Source organism: Lissotriton vulgaris, chromosome 5 (genome assembly GCF_964263255.1).
Source record: "Lissotriton vulgaris chromosome 5, aLisVul1.2, whole genome shotgun sequence".
In the NCBI taxonomy this organism is placed as follows: Eukaryota; Metazoa; Chordata; class Amphibia; order Caudata; family Salamandridae; genus Lissotriton; species Lissotriton vulgaris.
Window position 1 is genome coordinate 2,029,080,969 of NC_141693.1, and position 24,536 is coordinate 2,029,105,504.

Sequence of the window (24,536 nt, forward strand, 5' to 3'; positions counted from 1 at the left end):
TCGGGGATATTTGCCTACGCTTTTCCGCCTCTCCCTCTTCTTCTGTTTCTGGTTCAGAAGCTCAGACAAACATTTCTCACACTTATTTTAGTGATTCCCACATGGGCCCGTCAACCATGGTTCACCGCACTCTTGGAACTATCAGTGGTTCCACATCAACAGCGGCCTCGCACCTCCAGCCTTCTCACTCCGAACCATGGAGAAATCAGACACCCAAACCCCAAGCAGCTCAACCTGGCGATTTAGTTCCTGAAGTCCTAGAGTTTACCATTCTTGGAGGCAAGAAAGCCTACCACCAGGGCTTGTTATGCAGCTGAATGGAAGACATTTGTTGTATATCGTAACAACAATATTATTGATCCACTAGATTTATCTATACAAAATATTATTTGTGATCTTTTGCATCTGAAGCGAGTGGCTCAGACTACACATCCATTCGAATACATCTTGCAGCAGTATCTGGGTATCATCAAAACAGAAAACATTTATCCTTATTCAAAGATCCAGTAATAAAAGCCTTTATGGAAGGCCTTAAAAGAATAATACCGCCCAGGATACCGCCTGCACCAGTTTGGAATATTAACATTGTTTTTGCCAGACTCATGGGGTCCACCTTTTGAGCTATTACACAATTGTCCATTACAGTTTTCTCTCATGGAAAGTTGCCTTCCTGATTGCTATCACTTCATTAAGGAGAGTTGGTGAGCTTCAGGCACAAACCATAGAAGATCCCTTCTTTCAACTTCATAAAGATAGAGTAGTTCTTCGTACAAACCCAAAATTCCTTTAGAAGTGGTTTCGGGTTTTGATATTAACCAATCAGTTGAGTTTCCTGTATTCTTTCCTCAACCTGATTCGGGAGCAGAAAGGGCTCTTCACACACTTGATGTCAGGAGAACACTATTATAGTATATAGAAAGGACAAAAGGTTTTCGTAGAACAAAGCAACTGTTTGTTGCGTTTACTACACCTCACAAAGGCAATCCTATCGCTAAATCTGGTATTTCTAGATGGATTGTTAAATGCATTCAAACATGCTGTGTTAAAGCTCAAAGAAGTTTATCTATACCCTCTAGAGGAAATTCCACTTGCAAAATAGGGCCTACTATGCCTTTTTAGGTAACATTCCTAAAGCTAACATTTGTAAGGCAGCTACATGGTCTACACCACACACATTTACTAAACATTATTGTGTGGATGTGTTGGCACATCAACAAGCCAGTGTAGGGCAAGCCGTGCTAAAGACATGTTTTCAAACAACTGCAACACCTACTGGTTAGCCACCGCTTTGGGAGTAAATGCAAAGGATGTGTATCTACGGCACACATACCTTGAGTGGATTGTGTTCCTTACCCAGTAAGCATCTGTTCTTGGCATGTAGAGCTGTAGATTCATATGTGCGCTCTCAACTCCCCAGACACCTATAGTTGTTGCAGTTCCCATTATTTACAATATTTATGCACGGATATCTCTTTACTACACTCACTCCGTTCTCACCCTCTTACGGAAATCAATCTAACAATGGAGTTGATGCCCATGCGTACTGCCACCGAAAGGCGGAGCCACCTTACCTCATGACAGGAAAGACTTCTTCGTAGAAAAACAACTTGCAACATCCGAACCCAACACTAGAAGGCAGGAGTATGCAAAGCATGTGAATCTGCAGCTCTTCGTGCCAAGAACCGATGCTTACTGGGTAAGTAACATAGGGCCGATGTATCAAAAAGATGTTTTGCGATTCCCTAATTGCTAATCTTTGCGATTCGCAATTAGGGAGTTGCAAAACGGCATGCATGAAAGTGTGTAGTATATTTTCTGCGATTCCTAAGGGGTCGCAAATGACCTATCTCATGAATATTAATTAGGTAGGTCGCAATTTGCGACCCCCTAGGAATCCCAAAAATCTCAGGGATGGTGCCCTGCTGAGATCAGCACACCACCATGTCTGTGATTGATTTTAAATATAGAACTCTTTTTTTTGTTGTAAAACAACCAGTTTTTCTGAAAGAAAAGTGAGATGCTTTACAGAAAGAAAAATGAAAAGTTTTCTCTTCATTTTTTAAGAGCAGGCAGTGGTCCGTGGGACCACTTCCTGCTCCTAAATATGCTTTTAGAAACATTTACAAAGGCGAATGGGTTTCCACCTACTTGAAGTAGGTGGCAAAATGCGAATGCTTTGCTACCGCATTCACAGTCACAAAGCATTCATGCATACAGTTAGGATTCACCATTTGGAAGGGACGCCCTAAACATGCCCTTTCCAAATAGCGAATCGCAAACCCATTTTGCTATTCGGTAACACGTTACCTAATCGCAAAATTGGGTTTGATGCATCGCAAAAGCATTTTTTGCGATCGAAAATGGGCCGATTCTGTGAATCTGACAGTTTGCGAGGAGAAAAATGCTTGATACGTCTGGTCCATAAACCTTCTAACTGTGGGTGCAAGCCATAATTTGTTAGTCGGTCAAATCCGAGTTAGTGTACACATCCATCGAAAATAGGCAGCACCGGTTCGTATTCATACTATTGTTGGTTCGCGCATTCCCGAAAGAGCTTAAAGAGGAATCCATCCGAAAGCGCCCCCGGTCTCTCAATGGGACCTTAACGTTGTTCTTACAAGTCTCATGGGTTGACCTTTGGAGCCGTAACACTTGTGCTCAGTACAGTTTCTTTCAACGAAGGTGAGAGTCCTAACTCCAGTCGCATCCCTGGTGGGAGTTGGTGAACTCAAGCTTTACCAGTGCAAGAGCCATTTATTCAGGTGCAGAAAGAGCGGCCATCCTTGTAACTAATCCTCCTTTTCTGCCTTCCAATTCCATGTCATTCAAACCAGTGACCTTTCAATTTTTTTTCCAGAAGCAAAAGGCTGTAGGAAGGGGTTAACACATGTTAGATGGTTAGAGCCCTTCCTGATTACATTCACAGACCTAAACCTTTTAGAAAAACTATTTGTAGTTTCTGGTAAGCCTCGCTTAGGAAACCAACTTCCAAAGCAGGCGCTGTAGATAGATAGTTGAATGCATTTAAACGTGTTGGACCGCAGACTGGACCTTGAGCCTGCGGCGCATTCTACTCCCAAGAAGAGGTCCTGGTGGCTTTTCTTGGCAGCTCTAAATTGCAACTTTTGTAGAGCTGCAGCACGGTCCACCATCCACACTTTTATCAAACTCTGTTTTGTAGACCGAATCGTTTTTTGTACATTTGAAAAAGCATTTTTCGGTTTGCAACGGTCGGTTCTGTGAATCACGCCGTTTGTGACAGGAAAAATGTTTTATACATCTGGCCCCATCGCTCTTACGTATGTGGTAACACCGTCTGATGTGCAGTCTGTGCCCTGGTGCATCGTGGATTTATGGTGAGGACTGATGCGCCGCCTCAAAACCACAACCTCAAAGAAAAACCACTCGCAACATCCTTTCCCAAAACCAGATGGCAGAGTGTGCAGAGCATGTGAATCTACAGCAATTGGTACAGGTGAGTAATCTTTTCTGTCCTCCAATACCTGCCTATCTTGTACCCTGTATTCTATGGTTGATGATGGGTGTTCTCATCTTGTTCTTTTCATCCCAGTAATTTATCTTGACCTGTGCTTTATTTTACTTTGTTGTTGATTTCCTGTTTTATTTATAGATACTGTTTTTAGTTCTGATGTTTGATACAACCTTGGGGTTACATTGTGACTGGTTGTTTCATATAGTCTTATTTTTCCAACCTGTGGTCTAGCGTGTTTCACTTTTTTGGTGTGGTCTTGTTTTAGGGCGTTATTGTTGTCTTTTTTTGGTGTGGTCTTGTTTTTCATTCTTTGAATTGTAGGAGCATGACATTTGTCTACTTCTTAATTTCTTTCTTTCTGTTTTGTTTCAAAGTGTAATGTTTTCTCGATTATATTTTTGTTTTGATTTATTTCCTTCATTTAACGTTGGGTTTCTTTTCTTTTGCTCTTGAAGGCTTTCATATTTCCATTGAGTGTTGTCCTAGATTTTACTGTTTAATTTAATCTTGTTTTTAAAATGTTATTTACCATTTGGTGGATTCGTTTTTAGGTGGAGCCTAGGCAGCACGCATGCGCTGTCTGGAAGACCTGTAGTATTCAGTAACACCTGCTGCTTACCATTTGTTCAGCGCAGGGTCTGTCTTCTTTGCTGTCTTGTGACTGGCTTAGGCACCCAACGTCACTTCCGTTTTTTTTTTCCAAGCGCAGCACCGACTAAGAACAATCACACTTCTTATCTGATATTTGGGGAGCTCTTTTCTTTGTTATTGGAATTGCTTTATGCTTGGGTCAGTGCAGTTCTGTGTCGATCCCCTACACACGCCCGCGCCACCCTCCCGTCGCTACTTGTTTGTCATACAAGTGCTTGTTACATTTATAGCGGATCATGCAGTGTAAGTAAAATATACTTTAATTTTTCTTACACAACGTGATTTAGTTTTAATACGGCACTCGCACCTTTCTTTTGTTGTGCACTCTGCACCTAAACATTCTTCTAAAAAATGTTTTAATCAACATGACATGCACACAACAGTGGCGCCTGCTGCCTGCAGCCCCCTCGCGCCCTCTGGAATGCTTTCAGTCTTCATCAGCCTGTGTCGTTATCCAGTTAAAGTTGTGAAGGTGATTACTTTTTCTCGCAAACTTCTGTTCTTAGTCATAAAGTGAAAAACTTGAGCTTGTTGGCTGTTAGTATCCTGACTCCCTCGGCAACAGCTTTACTAATGCAATGATTCAGGCTGTAGCTATAATACGTGTGCGACTTGGAGATTTTATTTTTATTTCGGTTGCTGCTATTCAAAGAGATGGCTGGTTTATTGGACCAGATTTGTAGAAAGCACATGTTGTCTCAAAGCCCCCCCACCCTCCCTGTACACCAATCACAACCAACCCCGTCCATCTTCTGTGCATCATGCTGGTACCAATGAGTTTTGCACCAGTAAAGGTAGGCAATAGGTCTGGCATTTACGTAAGTCTGGGCTCTTGGCATTGTAAATGACAATACCTTTTATTTATTTTTTGTTTTTTAAAACCTAAATAAAAGGCATTGTTATTTACAATGCCGATAGCTTAAACTCGCGTAAATGCGAGACCTATTGCATTGCAAATGCTGGTTGCTTTTGAATATTGTCACTTGTTGTTCCTTTTGTAACTTGTTTTGCAGTTTTGTCTTTAAGACTCCCAGGTCAGTGTTTGACTGCTGTCTCACGGTGTGATCTTGTTGCTTCTGTAGGTGGGCTCCTGCGGCTTCAACAGCCGGATCCTCCCCTTTGTGTATCCAATACGGTTAATGAGAGTGGACGAGGAGACGATGGAACTGATCCGGGGGCCTGATGGGGTCTGCATCCCCTGCAAGCCAGGTGAGACGGGGGGGGGCTGCAGGAACACCACCCAGGGAGGGGGCAGGGGTCACAAGGATGACGTGCAGAGACCCAATGGAAGAGGGAGGCCCTGAGGGTGAATGAAGGGAGAGGGAAGGTGCGGGGGGGCATGGAATGCTGAAAGAAAAGGCCAAGGAGTGATGGAAGAGAGGAAGCTGGTGAGGTAGACAAAAGGGATCATAGAAGCAATAGGGCAGAGACTGATCGACATTTGTGAATGAATGAAGAAATGGATTGTAATTCTCAAATGCCGCCATAACTGGTGTGCTGGCGGTGGGTTTCAGCCACTCCGAGCCATACACTAAATGGTAAACAGTCCTTGTTAACGGAAATTGTAATAAAATGAACTATTTCTTCCCATAACTGAAAGAATTCCAGTGTTTACTATCAACAAGGACAACATGTTCCTCCAAGACATGCTTTAGGTATTTTGGGAAAGGTAAGTAGGCAGCAAAAGACAAGGAGATGATGGACGGAGCGCTGGAACTTTTCAGACACTCGCCCCCAGTCACAGATCTGGGTTTAATCCATCACAGTTGTTTAGCCCACTCTGCCACCCCAGTTCAGACATGGCTATATGCAAATCAGTCTGACCCTGTGCCTCATGGGAACAGTCCAGCTCGGACTGCCAAGCCATGCCTTCCCTGGACCGGAAAAAAGCATCCTAGGACCGGTCTTGGGCTAACAGCCGTCTTCAGCCAGGATAGCTTGAATCCAGTGGCAAAGTGAGCAAAGGACCCACATCTGGGCATACCCTGCCACACTTAGGGTGAACAAAGCAAACACAAGGAGATGATGGACTGAGCGCTGAAACTTTTCAGACACTCACCCCCAGTCGCAGATTTTGTCATTCTTCTCCACTCTCCACTCTGCCGTCTCACTTCTCCTTTTGTCTTGCTCCACATTGCACTCCTCACTCAATACACTTTGTTACACTCCTCCCACGCATGTTCCCCCTTCCCTTTGTCATTTTGGCCCAGAATTAACGTTTTTCACAGTAATGTTTAAAAAAATAAAGTGTGCCAAAAAGAGCGCAGCCGCAACCCAGCGGCCTCAGTCACTCATTCCCAAGCAGGGATATTTGGCGCCTCGATGAAAGTGTGACTTCCCCCGTTCCCTCTTGATGACGATTGGAGGCAATTAATATTTTTTTCAACAGATTATCCTGCTACCAACGCCATTTGGTGCTGTATGTATAAATCAAAATATTTGTTTTTCACCACAAAATTTTCTTGACTAAGAGAAAATATAGGAGAGGTATTGGAGTATTTCCTCCTGGTCCTGAAAAATAGCTTTGGGCTAGGGCTAGAAACATGTCGACCAGTGGAACTGAGGTACGTTGCTCCCTTTAGGTTCCTAAATCTTTCCCCCTATTTTCATCATACCGGATAGAGACCGGAATAGAACATCCTTTCCTACTAGCCAGGTATTTTTAATTTTTCTCTCCCCTCTCCCCCAATCTTTTACTTCATCTAAGACATAATCTTACCAACAAAAAGTGCCCCCACTTAACACGAAGGTTGTAGCACACCACAGTTCGCAGCGGAATGGTAAGAATCCAATCAGGAAGCATGCCACCAGAAGGAAACCCTGGTGGGTGAGGGTTATCTAAGGAAAACCTACAGTTTTCCAGTGAAACACCCTAGTGGGAAGCAAAACCCTTCAATTGACAGAAGGGCTCCACTTTGAATACAGGACGTGTACCTGGAGGCCGAGCCCCTTTGTTGTGCCCTTTCCTCCATCCCCCCCTGTTTTCTGAAACCCTGTAGGACCTCCTCCGACCCCTCCTCCTTGGTCAGTTCAGCTCATCCCTGTGATACCTGTCGTCACTTCACACCAGTCCCAGGTGCCTCGATGTGGTATTTGCTGTCCCTCCTCACTGGTCTGTGGCGCTTGTCCCTGTCGCGAGTTCTGCTCCTCGTCACCCATCTGCATCTTGTAGTGTTTCCTGTCCCTCCTCACCAGTGCTCGTCCCAGTGACGCGTCTTGCCTAAAGTCCTTGTGGTGTCTGTCCGTCCTCCTTCACTGCTCCTGCTGCCTAAAGCCTCAGAGATGTTTCTTCTCCTCCCTCTCAACTGTGCCCCTGAAAATGCCTCAGTCAGTGTAGTTTTTGCCTAACGTTCAGGATGTTTTTCTCTCTCCCTGCAGGTGAACCAGGCCAGCTTGTTGGACGTATTGTTCAGTCAGACCCACTACGGCGCTTCGACGGATACGTGAATGGAGATGCAACGAGCAAGAAGGTTGGAAGAGATGTCTTCAAACGAGGAGACACGGCCTACCTCAGTGGTACGTGGAGTGTTGTTTCTGTCAGGGGGGCAGGGCCTGGTTTCTAGCAGAGAATTGTGTGACTACAGGCAGGCTGGAGTGCTGCTACTGGCAGAGCAGGGTTAGGATGCTAGGGTGCTGATATGCACATACTGCCCGAAACTGCATCTTCTACGCTGGCCAAGAAGTCTTTTGCTGCTGATGATCAGAAGGTGGCCGCTACTGGAGTGGTGTTTGTAGGGATAGAGATAGTGTGTTGGTGGAACAGTGTAAGAAGTTTTGCAGCATAGCATGTGGATACTGTCAGAGGGGGGTGTTGTGTGTGTGGGTGCATGTGTGTGTGTGTGTGTTTATACGTACGCTAGCAGCTCTGTTTAGATGCTGGTAGAGCAGTGCAAATGCTCATGAGCAGCGGACGCTAGGTTAGAAGTGTTAGGGTGCCTCTAGAGTACTGTGGGGTGGTGTGTGTGTGTGTGTGTGTGTGGTTGCATGCATGTATGGTGTGTGCATGTGTGGTGTGTGCGCGTGTAAAGCAGTGCCGATGCTCACGAGCAGCGGATGCTAAGTTAAATGTCTTAGGGTGCCTCTAGATCACTGTAGGGTGGTGCGTAGCTTCTGGCAGAGGTTTGGGGCAGCTGGAGGAGCAATACATGTTTGTTGGCTTCGTAGTGTTTGTGGAGGCGATTATGGGTGTTATGGGAAGTTGTGTGGGTGCTGACAGACTGTTTGTGCTTGTGGCTGCTGTTTGTGAATTGTGTTGGTGTAAACCCTCATCTCTGGGACCGCGCCAGGTCTGCACTCGTTCAACCAGGGCTCAGAACTGCTGTAGTCTGTGCAGACCGCTGCAGGTCTGCACTCGTTCATCCAGGACTCAGAACTGCTGTAGTCGGTGCAGACCGCGGCAGATCTGCACTCGTTCATCCAGGGCTCAGAACTGCTGTAGTCTGCACTCGTTCATCCAGGGCTCAGAACTGCTGTAGTCTGCACTCGTTCATCCAGGGCTCAGAACTGCTGTAGTCTGCACTCGTTCATCCAGGGCTCAGTCTGCTGTAGTCTGCACTCGTTCATCCAGGGCTCAGAACTGCTGTAGTCATTGCAGACTGCGCCAGGTCTGCACTCGTTCATCCAGGGCTCAGAACTGCTGTAGTCTGTGCAGACCGCGGCAGGTCTGCACTCGTTCATCCAGGATTCGGAACTGCTGTAGTCGGTGCAGAACGCGGCAGGTCTGCATTCGTTCGTCCAGGGCTTAGAACTGCTGTAGTCAGTGCAGACTGCGCCAGGTCTGCATTCGTTCATCCAGGGCTCAGAACTGCTGTAGTCAGTGCAGACCGCGGCAGGTCTGCACTCGTTCATCCAGGGCTCAGAACTGCTGTAGTCATTGCAGACTGCGCCAGGTCTGCACTCGTTCATCCAGGGCTCAGAACTGCTGTAGTCATTGCAGACCGCGGCAGGTCTGCACTCGTTCATCCAGGGCTCAGAACTGCTGTAGTCGGTGCAGACCGCGGCAGGTCTGCACTCGTTCATCCAGGGCTTAGAACTGTTGTAGTCAGTGCAGACTGCGGCAGGTTAGCACTCGTTCATCCAGGACTCAGAACTGCTGTAGTCGGTGCAGACCGCGGCAGGTCTGCACTCGTTCATCCAGAGCTCAGAACTGCTGTAGTCGGTGCAGACCGCGGCAGGTCTGCATTCGTTCATCCAGGGCTTAGAACTGCTGTAGTCAGTGCAGACTGCGCCAGGTCTGCATTCGTTCATCCAGGGCTCAGAACTGCTGTAGTCGGTGCAGACCGCGGCAGGTCTGCACTCGTTCATCCAGGGCTTAGAACTGCTGTAGTCGGTGCAGACCGCAGCAGGTCTGCACTCGTTCATCCAGGGCTTAGAACTGCTGTAGTCGGTGCAGACCGAGGCAGGTCTGCATTCGTTCATCCAGGGCTTAGAACTGCTGTAGTCGGTGCAGACCGCGGCAGGTCTGCACTCGTTCATCCAGGGCTCAGAACTGCTGTAGTCGGTGCAGACCGCGGCAGGTCTGCATTCGTTCATCCAGGGCTCAGAACTGCTGTAGTCGGTGCAGACCGCGGCAGGTCTGCATTCGTTCATCCAGGGCTCAGAACTGCTGTAGTCGGTGCAGACTGCGCCAGGTCTGCATTCGTTCATCCAGGACTCAGAACTGCTGTAGTTGGTCCAACTGTCATTAGGCCACACTCGCCCATCCTCCGGTCTGTAGTCCTTGCAGATTGTGGAAGACCTTCACTCCTTCATCCAAGGCTCTGAGCTGTAGTTGGTACAGATTTTGGCAGACCTGCATTCATTCATCCGTGGCTCAGGGCTCTTCTAGTCAGTGCAGATTCTGGCAGACCTCTATTGCTTTCATGGGCTTCAAGCTCCTGTAGTCAGTTCATACTGGAGCAGAAGCATACTCACCCTTTTTTCTCTTCCTTAGGGGATGTCTTGACAATGGACGAGTATGGATACATGTATTTTCGAGACCGCACTGGGGACACATTTCGATGGAAAGGCGAGAACGTTTCGACAACGGAGGTGGAGGGAACTCTGAGCCGCATCCTAAACATGGCCGACGTGGTGGTGTATGGCGTGGAAGTACCAGGTAACTACATACTGTTCTGTCGCAATCAGAGGGCCTGGCAGTGAGTCTTGTTTCTGGGGCCCTCAGTGGTCACGTGGCAGTATCTTTTGTTTTATTGGAGTCCCAGAGCCTCTTGTACTCTGCCTTTTCTCTCAGACACCCAAGGTACTTCTAGATGCCCTGCACCCTGAGAACAGGCTGGGAATCTTTTCAAGGACAGTCCCTCCTCCTGCAGGGCTAGGCACTGAGGCAGACCTGTATCTTCTCCAGCAGGTTGTAGACTTCAGGTGATGTCCTGTCACCTCTAGGAGACTGGCTGTGAGGCGGCCCCTCATCTTCTCCAGCAGGTTGTAGACCTCAGGTGATGTCCTCTCACCTCTAGGAGACTGGCTGTGAAGTGGCCCCTCATCTTCTCCAGCAGGTTGTAGACTTCAGGGGATGTCCTCTCACCTCTAGGAGACTGGCTGTGAAGTGGCCCCTCATCTTCTCCAGCAGGTTGTAGACTTCAGGGGATGTCCTCTCACCTCTAGGAGACTGGCTGTGAGGCCCCTCATCTTCTCCAGCAGGTTGTAGACTTCAGGTGATGTCCTCTCACCTCTAGGAGACTGGCTGTAAGTGGCCCCTCATCTTCTCCAGCAGGTTGTAGACCTCAGGTGATGTCCTCTCACCTCTAGGAGACTGGCTGTAAGTGGCCCCTCATCTTCTCCAGCAGGTTGTAGACTTCAGGTGATGTCCTCTCACCTCTAGGAGACTGGCTGTGAGGCGGCCCCTCATCTTCTCCAGCAGGTTGTAGACCTCAGGTGATGTCCTCTCACCTCTAGGAGACTGGCTGTGAGGCCCCTCATCTTCTCCAGCAGGTTGTAGACCTCAGGTGATGTCCTCTCACCTCTAGGAGACTGACTGTGAGGCCCCTCATCTTCTCCAGCAGGTTGTAGACTTCAGGTGATGTCCTCTCACCTCTAGGAGACTGGTTGTGAGGCCCCTCATCTTCTCCAGCAGGTTGTAGACCTCAGGTGATGTCCTCTCACCTCTAGGAGACTGGCTGTGAGGCGGCCCCTCATCTTCTCCAGCAGGTTGTAGACCTCAGGTGATGTCCTCTCGCCTCTAGGAGACTGGCTGTGAGGCGGCCCCTCATCTTCTCCAGCAGGTTGTAGACCTCAGGTGATGTCCTCTCGCCTCTAGGAGACTGGCTGTGAGGCGGCCCCTCATCTTCTCCAGCAGGTTGTAGACCTCAGGTGATGTCCTCTCACCTCTAGGAGACTGGCTGTGAGGCGGCCCCTCATCTTCTCAAGCAGGTTGTAGACCTCAGGTGATGTCCTCTCGCCTCTAGGAGACTGGCTGTGAGGCGGCCCCTCATCTTCTCCAGCAGGTTGTAGACCTCAGGTGATGTCCTCTCACCTCTAGGAGACTGGCTGTGACGCGGCCCCATATCTTCTCCAGCAGGTTGTAGACTTCAGGTGATGTCCTATCACCTCTAGGAGACTGGCTGTGAGGCGGCCCCTCATCTTCTCCAGCAGGTTGTAGACTTCAGGTGATGTCCTATCACCTCTAGGAGACTGGCTGTGAGGCGGCCCCTCATCTTCTCCAGCAGGTTGTAGACTTCAGGTGATGTCCTATCACCTCTAGGAGACTGGCTGTGAGGCGGCCCCTCATCTTCTCCAGCAGGTTGTAGACTTCAGGTGATGTTCTAGGAGACTGGCTGTGAGGCAGACGCCAGCTCTGGTCACACAAGTCCTCAGATCTGAGGAGCGCTCCTTCCTTGGTCATGAAGGACATGAAACTAGAACCAAGTGCGGTGGTTTATATCCCACTTTTATTTCACATTTTCCGGACAGGGAAGATGGATCCGCTGTTGGAAACTCCAGGACCGGTTTGGGGTGGTTCTCCTTCAAATGTAAATTCTTGGCTAGTCTCCAGACACTGTCTTTTTGCAATGTGCTGTCTCACAGCAGGCAGCAGTGGGGCTGGCTCCAAACCAGAGTGGCCAAAACATGCGTTCAATGAAATGTGAGTTCTCTGCGCCCGTCTGACGCAATAATCAGAAACAGACAAAAGGGTGGGCCCTGCCCAGAAACGCCCTCGACCTGAATACCCGGAACTGCATCCCCAACCCTCAGCCCGAACATCTACCTGTCATGAAAGTAGTGAAGGTTGCCCCGCCTCCATCCTCATCATTTCAGTGTCTGGGTCTCCAGCTGCAGCAATGCAGGCCTTCCAGCGCCACTGTAGGGGGGCCGTCCTCACTCTTCATGTGTGTCATCTTAAACCAGGGGCATCCAGTGTGTGTCCCACAGCCCCAGCACTCACAGACACACACTCAACGTGCATATGGTATGTCAGCACAAGGTTCTGTACTCACTCACCACACAGAATCCTACAGCCAGACTTGAACTGCACACTCCATGCACAGACACACACTCAGCCTGCACAGACCAACGCAGCGTGCACAGACCAACGCAGCGTGCACAGACCAACGCAGCGTGCACAGACCCACGCAGCGTGCACAGACCCACGCAGCGTGCACAGACCCACGCAGCGTGCACAGACCCACGCAGCGTGCACAGACCCACGCAGCGTGCACAGACCCACGCAGCGTGCACAGACCCACGCAGCGTGCACAGACCCGCGCAGCGTGCACAGACCTGCACAGACCCACGCAGAGTGCACAGACCAACGCAGCGTGCGCAGACCAACGCAGCGTGCACAGACCCACGCAGCGTGCACAGACCCACGCAGCGTGCACAGACCCACGCAGCGTGCACAGACCCACGCAGCGTGCACAGACCCACGCAGCCTGCACAGACCCACTCAGCGTGCAGAGGCCCACGCAGCGTGCAGAGACCCACGCAGCGTGCAGAGACCCACGCAGCGTGCACGGACCCACGCAGCGTGCACGGACCCACGCAGCGTGCACGGACCCACGCAGCGTGCACGGACCCACGCAGCGTGCACGGACCCACGCAGCGTGCACAGACATGCGCAGCGTGCACAGACCCACGCAGCGTGCACAGACCCACGCAGCGTGCACAGACCCACGCAGCGTGCACAGACCCACGCAGCGTGCACAGACCCACGCAGCGTGCACAGACCTGCACAGACCCACGCAGAGTGCACAGACCAACGCAGCGTGCACAGACCCACGCAGCGTGCACAGACCCACGCAGCGTGCACAGACCTGCACAGACCCACGCAGAGTGCACAGACCAACGCAGCGTGCACAGACCAACGCAGCGTGCACAGACCCACGCAGCGTGCACAGACCCACGCAGCGTGCACAGACCCACGCAGCGTGCACAGACCCACGCAGCATGCACAGACCCACTCAGCCTGCACAGACCCACTCAGCGTGCAGAGACCCACGCAGCGTGCAGAGACCCACGCAGCGTGCACGGACCCACGCAGCGTGCACGGACCCACGCAGCGTGCACGGACCCACGCAGCGTGCACAGACATGCGCAGCGTGCACAGACCCACGCAGCGTGCACAGACCCACGCAGCGTGCACAGACCCACGCAGCGTGCACAGACCCACGCAGCGTGCACAGACCCACGCAGCGTGCACAGACCCACGCAGACCCACGCAGCGTGCACAGACCCACGCAGCGTGCACAGACCCACGCAGCGTGCACAGACCCACGCAGCGTGCACAGACCCACGCAGCGTGCACAGACCCACGCAGCGTGCACAGACCCACGCAGCGTGCACAGACCCACGCAGCGTGCACAGACCAACGCAGCGTGCATAGACCCACGCAGCGTGCACAGACCCACGCAGCGTGCACAGACCCACGCAGCGTGCACAGACCCACGCAGCGTGCACAGACCCACGCAGCGTGCACAGACCCACGCAGCGTGCACAGACACACTCAATGTGCATAGACACATTCAACGTGCATATGGTATGTCAGCACAAGGTTCTGTACTCACTCACCACACAGAGTCCTACTGCCAGACTTGAACTGCACACTCAATGCACAGACCCACGCAGCGTGCACAGACCAACGCAGCGTGCACAGACCAACGCAGCGTGCACAGACCCACGCAGCGTGCACAGACCCACTCAATGGGCATAGACACGCACTCAATGTGCATACACATTCAACGTGCATAGACACACACTCAATGTGCATAGACACATTCAACGTGCATAGACACACACTCAATGTGCATAGACACACACTCAATGTGCATAGACACATTCAACGTGCATATGGTATGTCAGCACAAGGTTCTGGGTTTCTCATAACAGATTAACTCTACATGAGCGGGATCAGTCGACTGTTCTCACGACACCGAGGTCTGATTGCACTGTAGATTCAGAGGGCAGGGTATTCTGATGTACCCAAGGCAAGGACAGCAGTCGGTTGCCTCGTGCGAGGGCATGTTTGGTGTGTCCCTCCAGGTCACAGGGCAGGTTGTGGACCACGCATTGTCAGGGACTGGCTTAGGCTTCTGGGCCCACGCTGGGTTAGCGTGGTGCACAGGCTTAAATAAAAGGATACCCCTATCGCATGCAGCCGGGGCTCTGGGCAGGGGTACGTGCCCGCCCAGTATTCAGGGGACATGCCTATCCCACACCAGGCCATTTCCTTTGGATATTTCACTCTTCTGATGGGGCCAGTTTCACAATTTGCCTCCTGCGTACAGAATGTCCCTGACCAGTGAGCGATGGATGGGTGACAACTGATTGAAGCCCAGTTTCTTGAAGACCAACGTTATGTGACAGGCGCGCAGGAAAGGGGCAGCCCTGGCAGGCCGGCTCTGCAGATATTGGAAAGGAGCCCCTGGTAAAGGACATAGGTTTATGGATGGATAAGAAGTGTGTTGTTATTAAAGTCCATACAGAAAGTCCATGTCTTCTGGTTTATTTTGGAATAAAGTAAAAATGCCACCAACCAAAGAAAGGTTGTGGCCCCAGCAGCGACCATCCATGCCCGTCGAGTTCCCAAACACACTCATTTGAATTTAAAAGTGAATATTGGGATTTAATCCAGCTGTGCTGCATCAAGATAAGGAAGACAACAAGGAAACCTAACTATAACAGGGTGCTGTAAAATGCAGCTTCGTCCATCGGAGAACCATTAGCAAATCTTTCCCCACCTACATTGTCTTCCTAGTGTCCCAGCTGTACTCGCCCGCGCCTGTGACCTGCACTACTACAGGCACCAACGGCAGCTGGTAAAGGAAGTAGCAGCCGGATTCCTCTTGCAGTTTCTGTGCTGGGACCCAGTTATGTTATGTTATGTTATAGGTAGTTTTATAGCGCGCTCAAATACTCAGGAGTGTCCTGGCGCGATGCAGAGTAGCAGGAAGCAGAAAAAAGTGCTAGAGATGAAACCGACTACTCAGAAGAAATCTTAATGTCAGTGCAGAGAATGTGATGTACAGCACCACACGCTACAGAGAAAACACGCACCTGCTCTCGGAGACTAACCGTCTACCAGAAGAGAGCCGCCACCTCTGCCTCAGATTCTTTCTTTCTGCCATCGGCTTCAGACCGCTTGTAAACCTTTGGGACAGTCTAACTCGAAGCAACACTCTGACCCCAGTAATCAGAATCGCCTTTCTATAGCATCGGAAGTACCAGCACTGCTTCTAATGGGCCCTGAGGGTGCTCTCAACATCCGGGCGTGTGAGAATGTCTGTGAAGGGGGTGTGGAGAACAACGCCTGCCAGGTCTGCCCCAAATGTATCCGCAAGTTCTGTGGTATTGCCTCCTTCTGAAAGGGTCCATGCAGTCCCCCTGCCCAAGCACAGTCACGTGCATCACTCATGTGTTACCACACGGCGTCACACCAGACAGCCTTCTGTAATCGTAATTTAGTCAAAACTGTAGCCTGGTTATCATAAAAACTAAATATTCCTAAAAGTAAAACATCAATAGAAACATAAAGGTATTGCACTCTCTCTCTCTATTTTCTATCTATTTGTGAGAGGGCGATGATTTAAAATATGTCTTACCTTTCACGTGACCAGTAGGTATATATAGGGTCCGTCTAAGTCCAATCCAGCATATGTGCATCTAAAAAACCTGGTTTTGTAAGTGTACCTTTGTATTTGACACGGTGGACCACTCCATCCTCCTTACCTGTGTCAAGGCGGCGGGCATAGAGGGCCTGGCCTTCGCCTGGCTTAAGTCCTTCCTGAGTGATAGGGCTCAGGCGGTCCACCTAGCTGGTTTCACCGCTGCCTCTCGTAAGGTTGTATGTGGAGTCCCCCAAGGTTCCTCACTTTCCCCTCTTTTGTTTAATTTATACATCTACCCCCTTATTTTTATGTTACAGCAGCTTGAGGTCACGGTGTTCAATTACGCCGACGACCTCCAGCTAATTTTTAACCTCTCCCATTCTTCCTCATCCTCCTTGAACGTCCAATCCGTTATGTTGTTAGTCCTGACCGGAGGTGGTTGCAGTCCTTGGTCCCCTTCCCACTGGCCCTCTTCACTTGGTGTCCCCCCGCTCCCAGTCCCCAAGGTCAAAACCCTTGGTATTTCCCTGAATTCTTCACTTTCCGTTCACTCACAGGTCAATTCGGTTGTTTCCTCCTGTTTTTTTTCCCTCAGAATCATTAGGAAGATCTCTCGCTTTTTCTCTCTACCTGCCCTAAAAATCATAGTGATGGCCATGGTGCTCTCGCGCCTTGACTATGGGAACATCATCTACAATGGCGCCCCAGCCTACGCCATTCGCCGTCTGCAGCTAGTGCAGAACCAGGCTGCTCGCCTGATTCACGGCCTGCCTAAATTCCATCGAGCCACTCCCCTATTGCAGGCCCTGCACTGGCTGCCGGTGAAAGAGCGAGCCTTGTTCAAGCTTGGCTGTACCACCTTTCAGGCCAAAATGGGCACCGCCCCGGAATTCATCTGCTCCGCCATCACTCCCTACACGCCAGGAAGAGAGCTTCGATCCACCCATCAGGCCCTGTTAACTACCCCCCGTTTTAGTAAGAAAAAGGCGGGCGGAACAAAATTTGCAGTGCTCGCTCCTGCGTTTTGGAACTCCCTCCCGACGGAACTCCGTATGACACCCTCTTACATCGAGTTCCGGAAAGGTCTCAAAACTTTGCTCTTCTCCCGAGCCTATAATGCCTATAATGCCTAAACTCCCTCCGCTCCTGTCTGTCTCCTCACAATCCAAAAGCGCCAAGAAACCGCATGGTAGAAGTGCGCTATACAAATGTTTTTAAATTCAAATTTTAAATTCAAATCTGCAAAGAAATCCCATGTATATTCAAATCAAAGTTTATCAGTGAAGCTACATTCCTCCTCGTATCATTCTATCCAATATATTATTCCGTAACCTACAATATCCGCTCTTCATGCCAGATCCAATTCATATTTCAGTCCAATCATCTATTTTAATAAGTAAATTCTGATTTCTCCTTCTTATTTCAGCCCTGTATAAACAGTGGCTGAGACGCATGGTACGCGCTCGCAATAATGACACTTAATGTCTCCTTTCAAATGTGGTGTGACCCGCACACCACATTGGACAGTCGGATTATAATTCTCCACCTTGTTCAGGTCGTGACGTGCACTCCAGGTATACTCGTGTCTCAAGTTTTCTGTTAACTTTCTCTTTCTTGCTACGACTATTCCAGCATATTGTGTGCACCTTCTGTGGCACGCACACTGTGCTGACCTTTCATTGTGTTTTCCTGATGTTCACTTTCTGCATAAGTGTAACTTTTTATGTTACTGCACACATTCATTCTGGTTTATATCTTTGTAGTCCTTTAGAAACCTGCCAATATGGAACAGTCAGTTTGACCCCCTTCTCCATTTCTATTGACCCCAGAGAATCCTCCTGTGGAGTGGGAATTATGGTTAAAAGGGCTTGAGGCTTACCTAGAAGCCATTGTAGCAGAAGTTTTCACTCAGAAGAAAAGATTTGCTTTATTGCTCCACTATTTGGTCACTGAAGGGAGGAAGGTTTTAAAGCCCTTACCGCCAGCTGTAATTATGGGTGAAGGCGATGCAGTGGATGAATACGCCTCTACCATAAAAATGATGGAAGCCAGGTTTAAAATGAAGCATAGCAGCATTATGGAGAGTCACAGGATCTACATGAGGAAGCAGGTGCCGGATGAACCATCGAAGCTTTCATGAGTGATCTTAGGGTCCGAGCAGCGACATGTGATTATAGACCTTTTGAGGATGAAATGTTAAGGGACCGATTAGTTGAGAAAACTAATAGCAAAAATATTCAAGAGAAGCGTTTGACGACTGAAAACTTAACCTTAGAAGCATTAGAAATAGCTTAAAATGTAGAGACTACAGCCATGTACATGGACCGTATGGGTATAGAAACTGAAGTGCATGCAGTTTCGGTGGAGAGTGTCGTGAGCAAGAGGGAAAGGAAAAGTGATAAACAGAGAACATTAGAGTGTTACAGATGTTGCAACAGGTCATTTGGGAAATGCTTCTTTCTGTCCCGCATCTGATAAGCATTACACGAATTGCAAAAAGAGGGGTCATTTTGCTAAGGTGTGCAAATCTAGGCCAACACATGTCAAACCTACAACTAAAAAGGGTTCTGTCAGTTGATAGCGTATCAGAGGGGGATTCTGATCCTGGCAGTTAGGAAGGAAATCTGATCATGATGGGGTTGGATGCTTGTGAATTGAGTGTTTGTGGGGAAGTTAAATGATTTGAGTGATTCTTGCAAAACCACTGATTCCATAAACAAGGCAGCTACTTCAGAGGTTTTGAAGCTTGACTGCACAAGTGTCTGCCAACCTTTTTGTCAAATTGGTGAAAATATTTCCATGATGGCCGACCCCTGTTCCTTTTGCACTCTCATTAGTCCTGAAGAGTGGAATAGGTTAGTGAACACTTCCTTTAATAAATCCCTGGTTAAGCCCGTAGCTTATGGGGGTAAACCTGTTCAGGTCTTGGGGGAATTTGTTTGTTTGCTAACCTTTAAGGGACATTCCACTCCTGCCACTTTGTATGTGGCAAAAGATGGATCTTCTCTTCTGGGATGGTTGGAGCTGAAAAATCTGGGCATCATTTTAGATCCAAATAGTTCAGAGCAGTTTCTGCTCAAAGAGGACATCAAATCCATCTGGGCTGTAGGGGTACAGGATTGGAAAGCATCTGTTTCAGAAGTCTTTAGTAAGAATCTTGGAAAAATTAAGGGATTTTCACATCACATATTTTTGAAGCAAGGGGTTCAACATGTGAGTCACAAAACCAGACGTGTTCCATTTGCCATGAGGAAGGAGTTGTCCCTAGAATTTGAATCTTTGTTGGCAGGGTATTATTGAGCCTATTGAGAGGTCTGAATGGTTGTCCCCTGTGGTTTTGGCCAGGAAAGGGAATGGTGCCCTTAGGATGTGCATTAACTTGAGGGATCTAAATGAGAGAATATGGGTCTACCGACATCCCCTACTTAACATTACGGAGATGCTGGGTTTATTAAATGGGTAAAAAAATGTCACCACCTTAGATATTTCCTCTGCATATCAACCGATCACTCTCAAGAAAGAAAGTCACCATCTTACATCCTTTGTGGCCCCTTCCGGTGCTTATATATTTAGGAGAATGCCCTTTGGTCTTGCATTGGCTTCTGAGGTATTTCAGAGGGTCATGGAAGAAATGTTTTCTGGTGTTCCCAATGTCAAGTGTTTTCAGGATAACATTTTGGTGTACGGTAAGAATGTGGATTGTTATGGCAAGACCTTAGCCACTGTCTATCTATCTTTACTGAAAGGGGCATCACATTAAAATCAGAGAAGTGTCAGTTTTCAGTGGACAAGGTGAATTACCTAGGATATAAGTTGTCTGCTTGGTAGGTGGAACCTAAGGAGGATTTAGTATTGGCCATAAAGGGTTTCCCCACACAACAAAATAAGGACCAGCTCCGGTTGATTTTTTTTTTTTTGGCATGTTGGAATTTTATTCCAGGTTCATTCCCAACTGTAGTGATAAGACAGTGATAAGACCCATAACTTGAGGATGCTGATGAAGAAAAACCAGCAGTTTGTGTGGTCTTCAGATCAAGAGCGTGAATTCCAGTAAAAAAAGCTGGAATTAAGTTGTGCCATTACTCTGCAACCTTTTGATACACATGATCTTTCTATTGTCGCCACAGATGCAAGTCGGCATGGGTTGGGTGCTGTTACTCCAAAAGAAAAAGGGAAATAAAGAGTGGTGGTTTTTGCGTCTCACACTTTAAGAGGTGCAGAGTGCACTTACTCTGTGATTGAGCGTGAAGCCCTGGCTTATTGGTGGGGTGTGGATCATTTTCAGCAATACTTATGGGGTTCGGAGTTCATCATCCGCATGGATCACAAGCCTTTAATAAAAGTATTCACCACAAAGGGACCCAGCAACGCCACTCCCCGCATTGCCAAATGGCACTACAGCTTAATGGAGTTCTAGTATCAATTGGAATATATTCCCGGCACTTAGAATATTTTTGCGGACTGTTTGTCCAGGTTGCCCCTCTCCAATGTGCAGGCAGGCGAGCAGGTGGATGATGGCTTTTGCGTCGTAGTCTCATTGGAGGAATCCGGTTTTGGTTGCATATCAGAGGAAGAGTGGAAAATTGCTGTGCAAGAAAGTGAAACTATCCAAGTGGTGGCTGGTATGTTAAATAAGGGTTGGCTCCCTAAAGATGGGGAAGCCAGTTCTTTCAAACATGTCTTTCCGGAGTGAAGTATGCAAATTGATGTCTTGAGAAGAATGGATTTGTTGTTGGTGCCTGTGGCATTGCAAAGGCCATGTGGGCATGAGAGCCATGAAGAGGAGAATTAGAGAAATATGTTGGTGGCCGGGTATAGATAGGGGAGTTGAGCATTTTGTGATACTGTGTAGTGTGTGTGGTTAGTGACAAAACCCAAGTCAAGTTTCTTAGTCCACTGAAGCAGTGCCTGTTACGGCCAAATCGTGGTTCAAGTTAGGTTGGAACATCATTGGACCCATGTATGCTTTGGATGAACGGAACAGGTACGGTTTAGTGGCTGTGGACTATGGCTCTAGGTGGCCTGAAGTGACATTTGTGAAGTCCGCCAACACTGAGGAGGTTATAATTTCTCCAGTCCTTATTTTTGAGAGAAGGTGCTCCTGTGGAACTGGTCGCTGACAATGGGGTGCAATTTGTTATGTTAAAATATTTATATAGCACTGTGGGCGTGGGAGTAGGGACGACCGTGACACCAAGTAGTGGGGTTAAAGATGGCTTTATTTTTATGACCCTGGCAGGTTTAGACATCAACGTCTTTCTGTTCCTAGGAGTCAGTCTCTCTCGGCGAACACGCTGGGGTCCGTGGCGATGGTCTGCTCTTTCCTTTACTCGGTTGCGGAAGGGTTGGTCTCCGAGGTATCTCCGGTATCAGGTATGCTCTCCGCTGCCTCAGAATCCGGTGCATGAAAAGAAACCAACAGAAAGGGAGCCGTTGGGGTCCAGTCCTCAATGGGGTTGCACCAGGGGGTCCTGGGTATGTGAGGGAAACCAAGTGTATCGTGCCTCCTTATTTTAGTGCCTAGCGTGAGAGTGAGGTGGGGAAGAAAAGGAAGGAAAAGGGGTGGGAACGGGATAGCGGATGGGAAGGGAGCAAAACACAGGGTAGTCATGAACAGGGTCTCTTTACACTATCTACACGCTTTCGCTTCGCCTCCCCAGCCAAGCCGCCCAACGCCACAGGGTCGTTGGCCTCCTGGCTTCTCTCCGCCTTCCGTCTCTCCGTCTCCTCCGGGATGTTCCTCCGGGTTGGCTTTCTCCATGCTCTTCTCCTTGTCGCCTCCGTCCTCCGTTCCTCTTGCTTCCTCCTTTCTCTCCTCCGGGGTGCTCGCACACCCGACGTACAGGACTTCCCTGCTTTTCACCAATCCCGTCGCTCTGACGTCATTCGGGGGAAGGTTTCCCTCATCTGCTGAGAACGCCCAGTTAAAGGAGCCGCTGTTGTATTCGTCTTCCGGATCGCTCCGTCCTTCGTCCCATCGTCCCGACTGCAAAGGAGTCGTCGATGGGGGGTCAGCAGTGTGAGGTCTCCACCAATCACATGAGGCAAGCGCCCCCACCTCGTTACACTCCTCCCCCCCCTGGATTCTCCAGTTTGGTGGGAATTGGCATCCGGGAAAGGAAATCTGCGTTCCCATTGTCCCTTCCCTTCCTATGTACCACTGTGAATGAGAACGGCTGCAGAAACAAAAAACCACCTTAGGATTCTCGCGTCCTGGGACCTGTTTTTCTGCATCCAGTGCAGGGGGGCATGGTCCGAAAAGAGTACGAAGGCCTTACCCTCCAAGTAGTATCGCAGTTTGTCAACTGCCCAGCGAATGGCTAGGCACTCTTTTTCCACCGTGGGATATTTACGTTCCCTCGGGTGGAGTTTCCGACTCACAAACAGTATATGATGTTCCACACCATCCTCCCCTTCCTGGGACAATACTGCACCAATACCGCTATCTGAAGCATCAGTAGCCAGGGAGAATGTCTTTTCAAAGTTCGGAGGTATGAGGACCGGACTCGTTGTCATTGCTGTCTTTAGTGCCTGAAAGGCGGTTTGGGCCTTTTCGGAGGGGGGCATCGGAAGGGTGTTTTTGACGTTTTTCTGGAGCAGGTCGGTCAGGGGACTGGACAGGTCAGCAAAATCTTTAACAAAGCGTCTATAATACCCGATTAGGCCTAGAAACGCTCTTAGTTCCCTTTTAGTAGATGGAAAGGGTGTCTGCGTGATAGCTTTGATCTTCTCCTCTTGTGGGGCTATCACTCCCTCCCCAAGCATGAACCCCAGGTACTTCACTTTAGGGAATGCAGCTCTTGATTTGTTTGCGTTCACATGCAACCCTGCTTCCTGTAGAGCCTTCAATACTTTGGCCAGATGTCCCAGGTGGTCCTCCCATGTGGTACTGAAAATCACAATATCGTCTAGATATACGGAACTATATCGGGTATGGGGTGCTAACACCTTGTTCATTAGCCTTTGAAAGGTGGCCGGGGCTCCGTGTAGACCAAAAGGGAGTACATTAAACTCAAAGAGTCCATCCTCTGTTGCGAAGGCAGTTTTGTGTCGGTCCTCCTCCCTCAGTGGGACCTGCCAATAACCCTTGGTGAGGTCAAGGGTAGTGATGTAACGAGCCTCCCCAATCCGTTCAATCAATTTGTCTACCCGTGGTATGGGGAACGCGTCGAAGGACGAAATAGCATTCAATGCGCGGAAGTCCATACAAAAACGGGTAGACCCGTCGGGCTTCGGGACCATGACAATGGGCGAGGCCCAATTGCTCCTGGAAGGTCTTATCACTCCCATGTTTAACATGTCATGTACCTCCTTCCTCACATCAGCCCGTTTTGCTGCTGGTATACGGTATGCCCTCTGTTTTACCACCTGCCCTTCCTTAGTTTTGATCCGGTGCTCTGCCAGATGTGTACACTCCGGGGTGTCCGAAAATATCGGGGAGAAAGGGTTCAGGGTATTGAACAGTTCCTTCCTTGCTGGATCCGTCAGCTCGGTGTTCACCGGAAGATCCACCAAGGTGGAGGTAGGGATGCTGGATGGCAACACCAAATGGGCGGATCGAGGAGGTTGTCCTAACCACCGTTTGAGGAGATTGATGTGGAAGGTCTGCCTCCGAGTAGGAGACATTTGCAGCTGATATGTGGTTCTCCCATAGGAGTTTAGTACTTTATAGGGCCCCTTCCACTCGCTCTTAAACTTTTGTGTTGAAGATGGAAGGAGTACAAGGGCCCAATCCCCTACAGCTAGGGTTCTCCACTTCTTGCCCTTATCATAGTATTGTTTCTGGGTTCGTTGGGTCTTTTCCAGGTTCGAATACGCTAGGTCCCTGAGCTTCCCCAGTCGAGACCTCAGTTGCTGGGTGTATTCTAGTAGACTTCTTTGTTCCGCTGCCTCCTCCCTCTCCCATGCTTCTCTCGTTATTTCCAGGAGGGATCTCGGTTGCCGTCCATAGAGGAGCTCAAAAGGTGAAAACCCTAGACTGCTCTGTACTTGGGCTCTCACTACATATAGGGCTAGGGGCAACATCCTATCCCAATCCTTGTTTTCTGCACTCAACAATTTTTTTAGGGTGGCTTTTAACGTTCTATTGTACCTCTCTACGAGGCCGTCCGTTTGGGGATGGTATGCGGACGTTCTGATGTGGCGGAGGTCCAGCAACTTGCACACCTCCACCATCATCCTAGAAACAAAGGGGGTCCCCTGATCCGTTAGGATCTCTCTTGGAAACCCCACCCTGGAAAACAACTCCACGAGTTTTTCCGCTACATTCTTTGTAGTCTGGGCACTGGGGGGGAAGGCCTCCGGGAACCGTGTATTGTAATCCACCACTACGAGAGCGTAGGTATGTCCTC

At 49.2% G+C, this 24,536-nt stretch overlaps 1 protein-coding gene across 2 annotated transcripts in view; it reads left to right on the forward strand.

Annotated features, from left to right (window-relative positions):
• Positions 1 to 24,536, forward strand: part of SLC27A4 (solute carrier family 27 member 4) — a 127,939-nt gene that overhangs the window by 75,579 nt on the left and 27,824 nt on the right. For both annotated transcript variants that reach the window (XM_086924924.1, XM_086924925.1), the window contains exons 9-11: positions 5,227 to 5,353; positions 7,523 to 7,660; positions 10,077 to 10,241. In XM_086924924.1, coding sequence (XP_086781050.1) covers positions 5,227 to 5,353; positions 7,523 to 7,660; positions 10,077 to 10,241 — 430 coding nt within the window. The remainder of the gene's footprint in view (positions 1 to 5,226; positions 5,354 to 7,522; positions 7,661 to 10,076; positions 10,242 to 24,536) is intronic.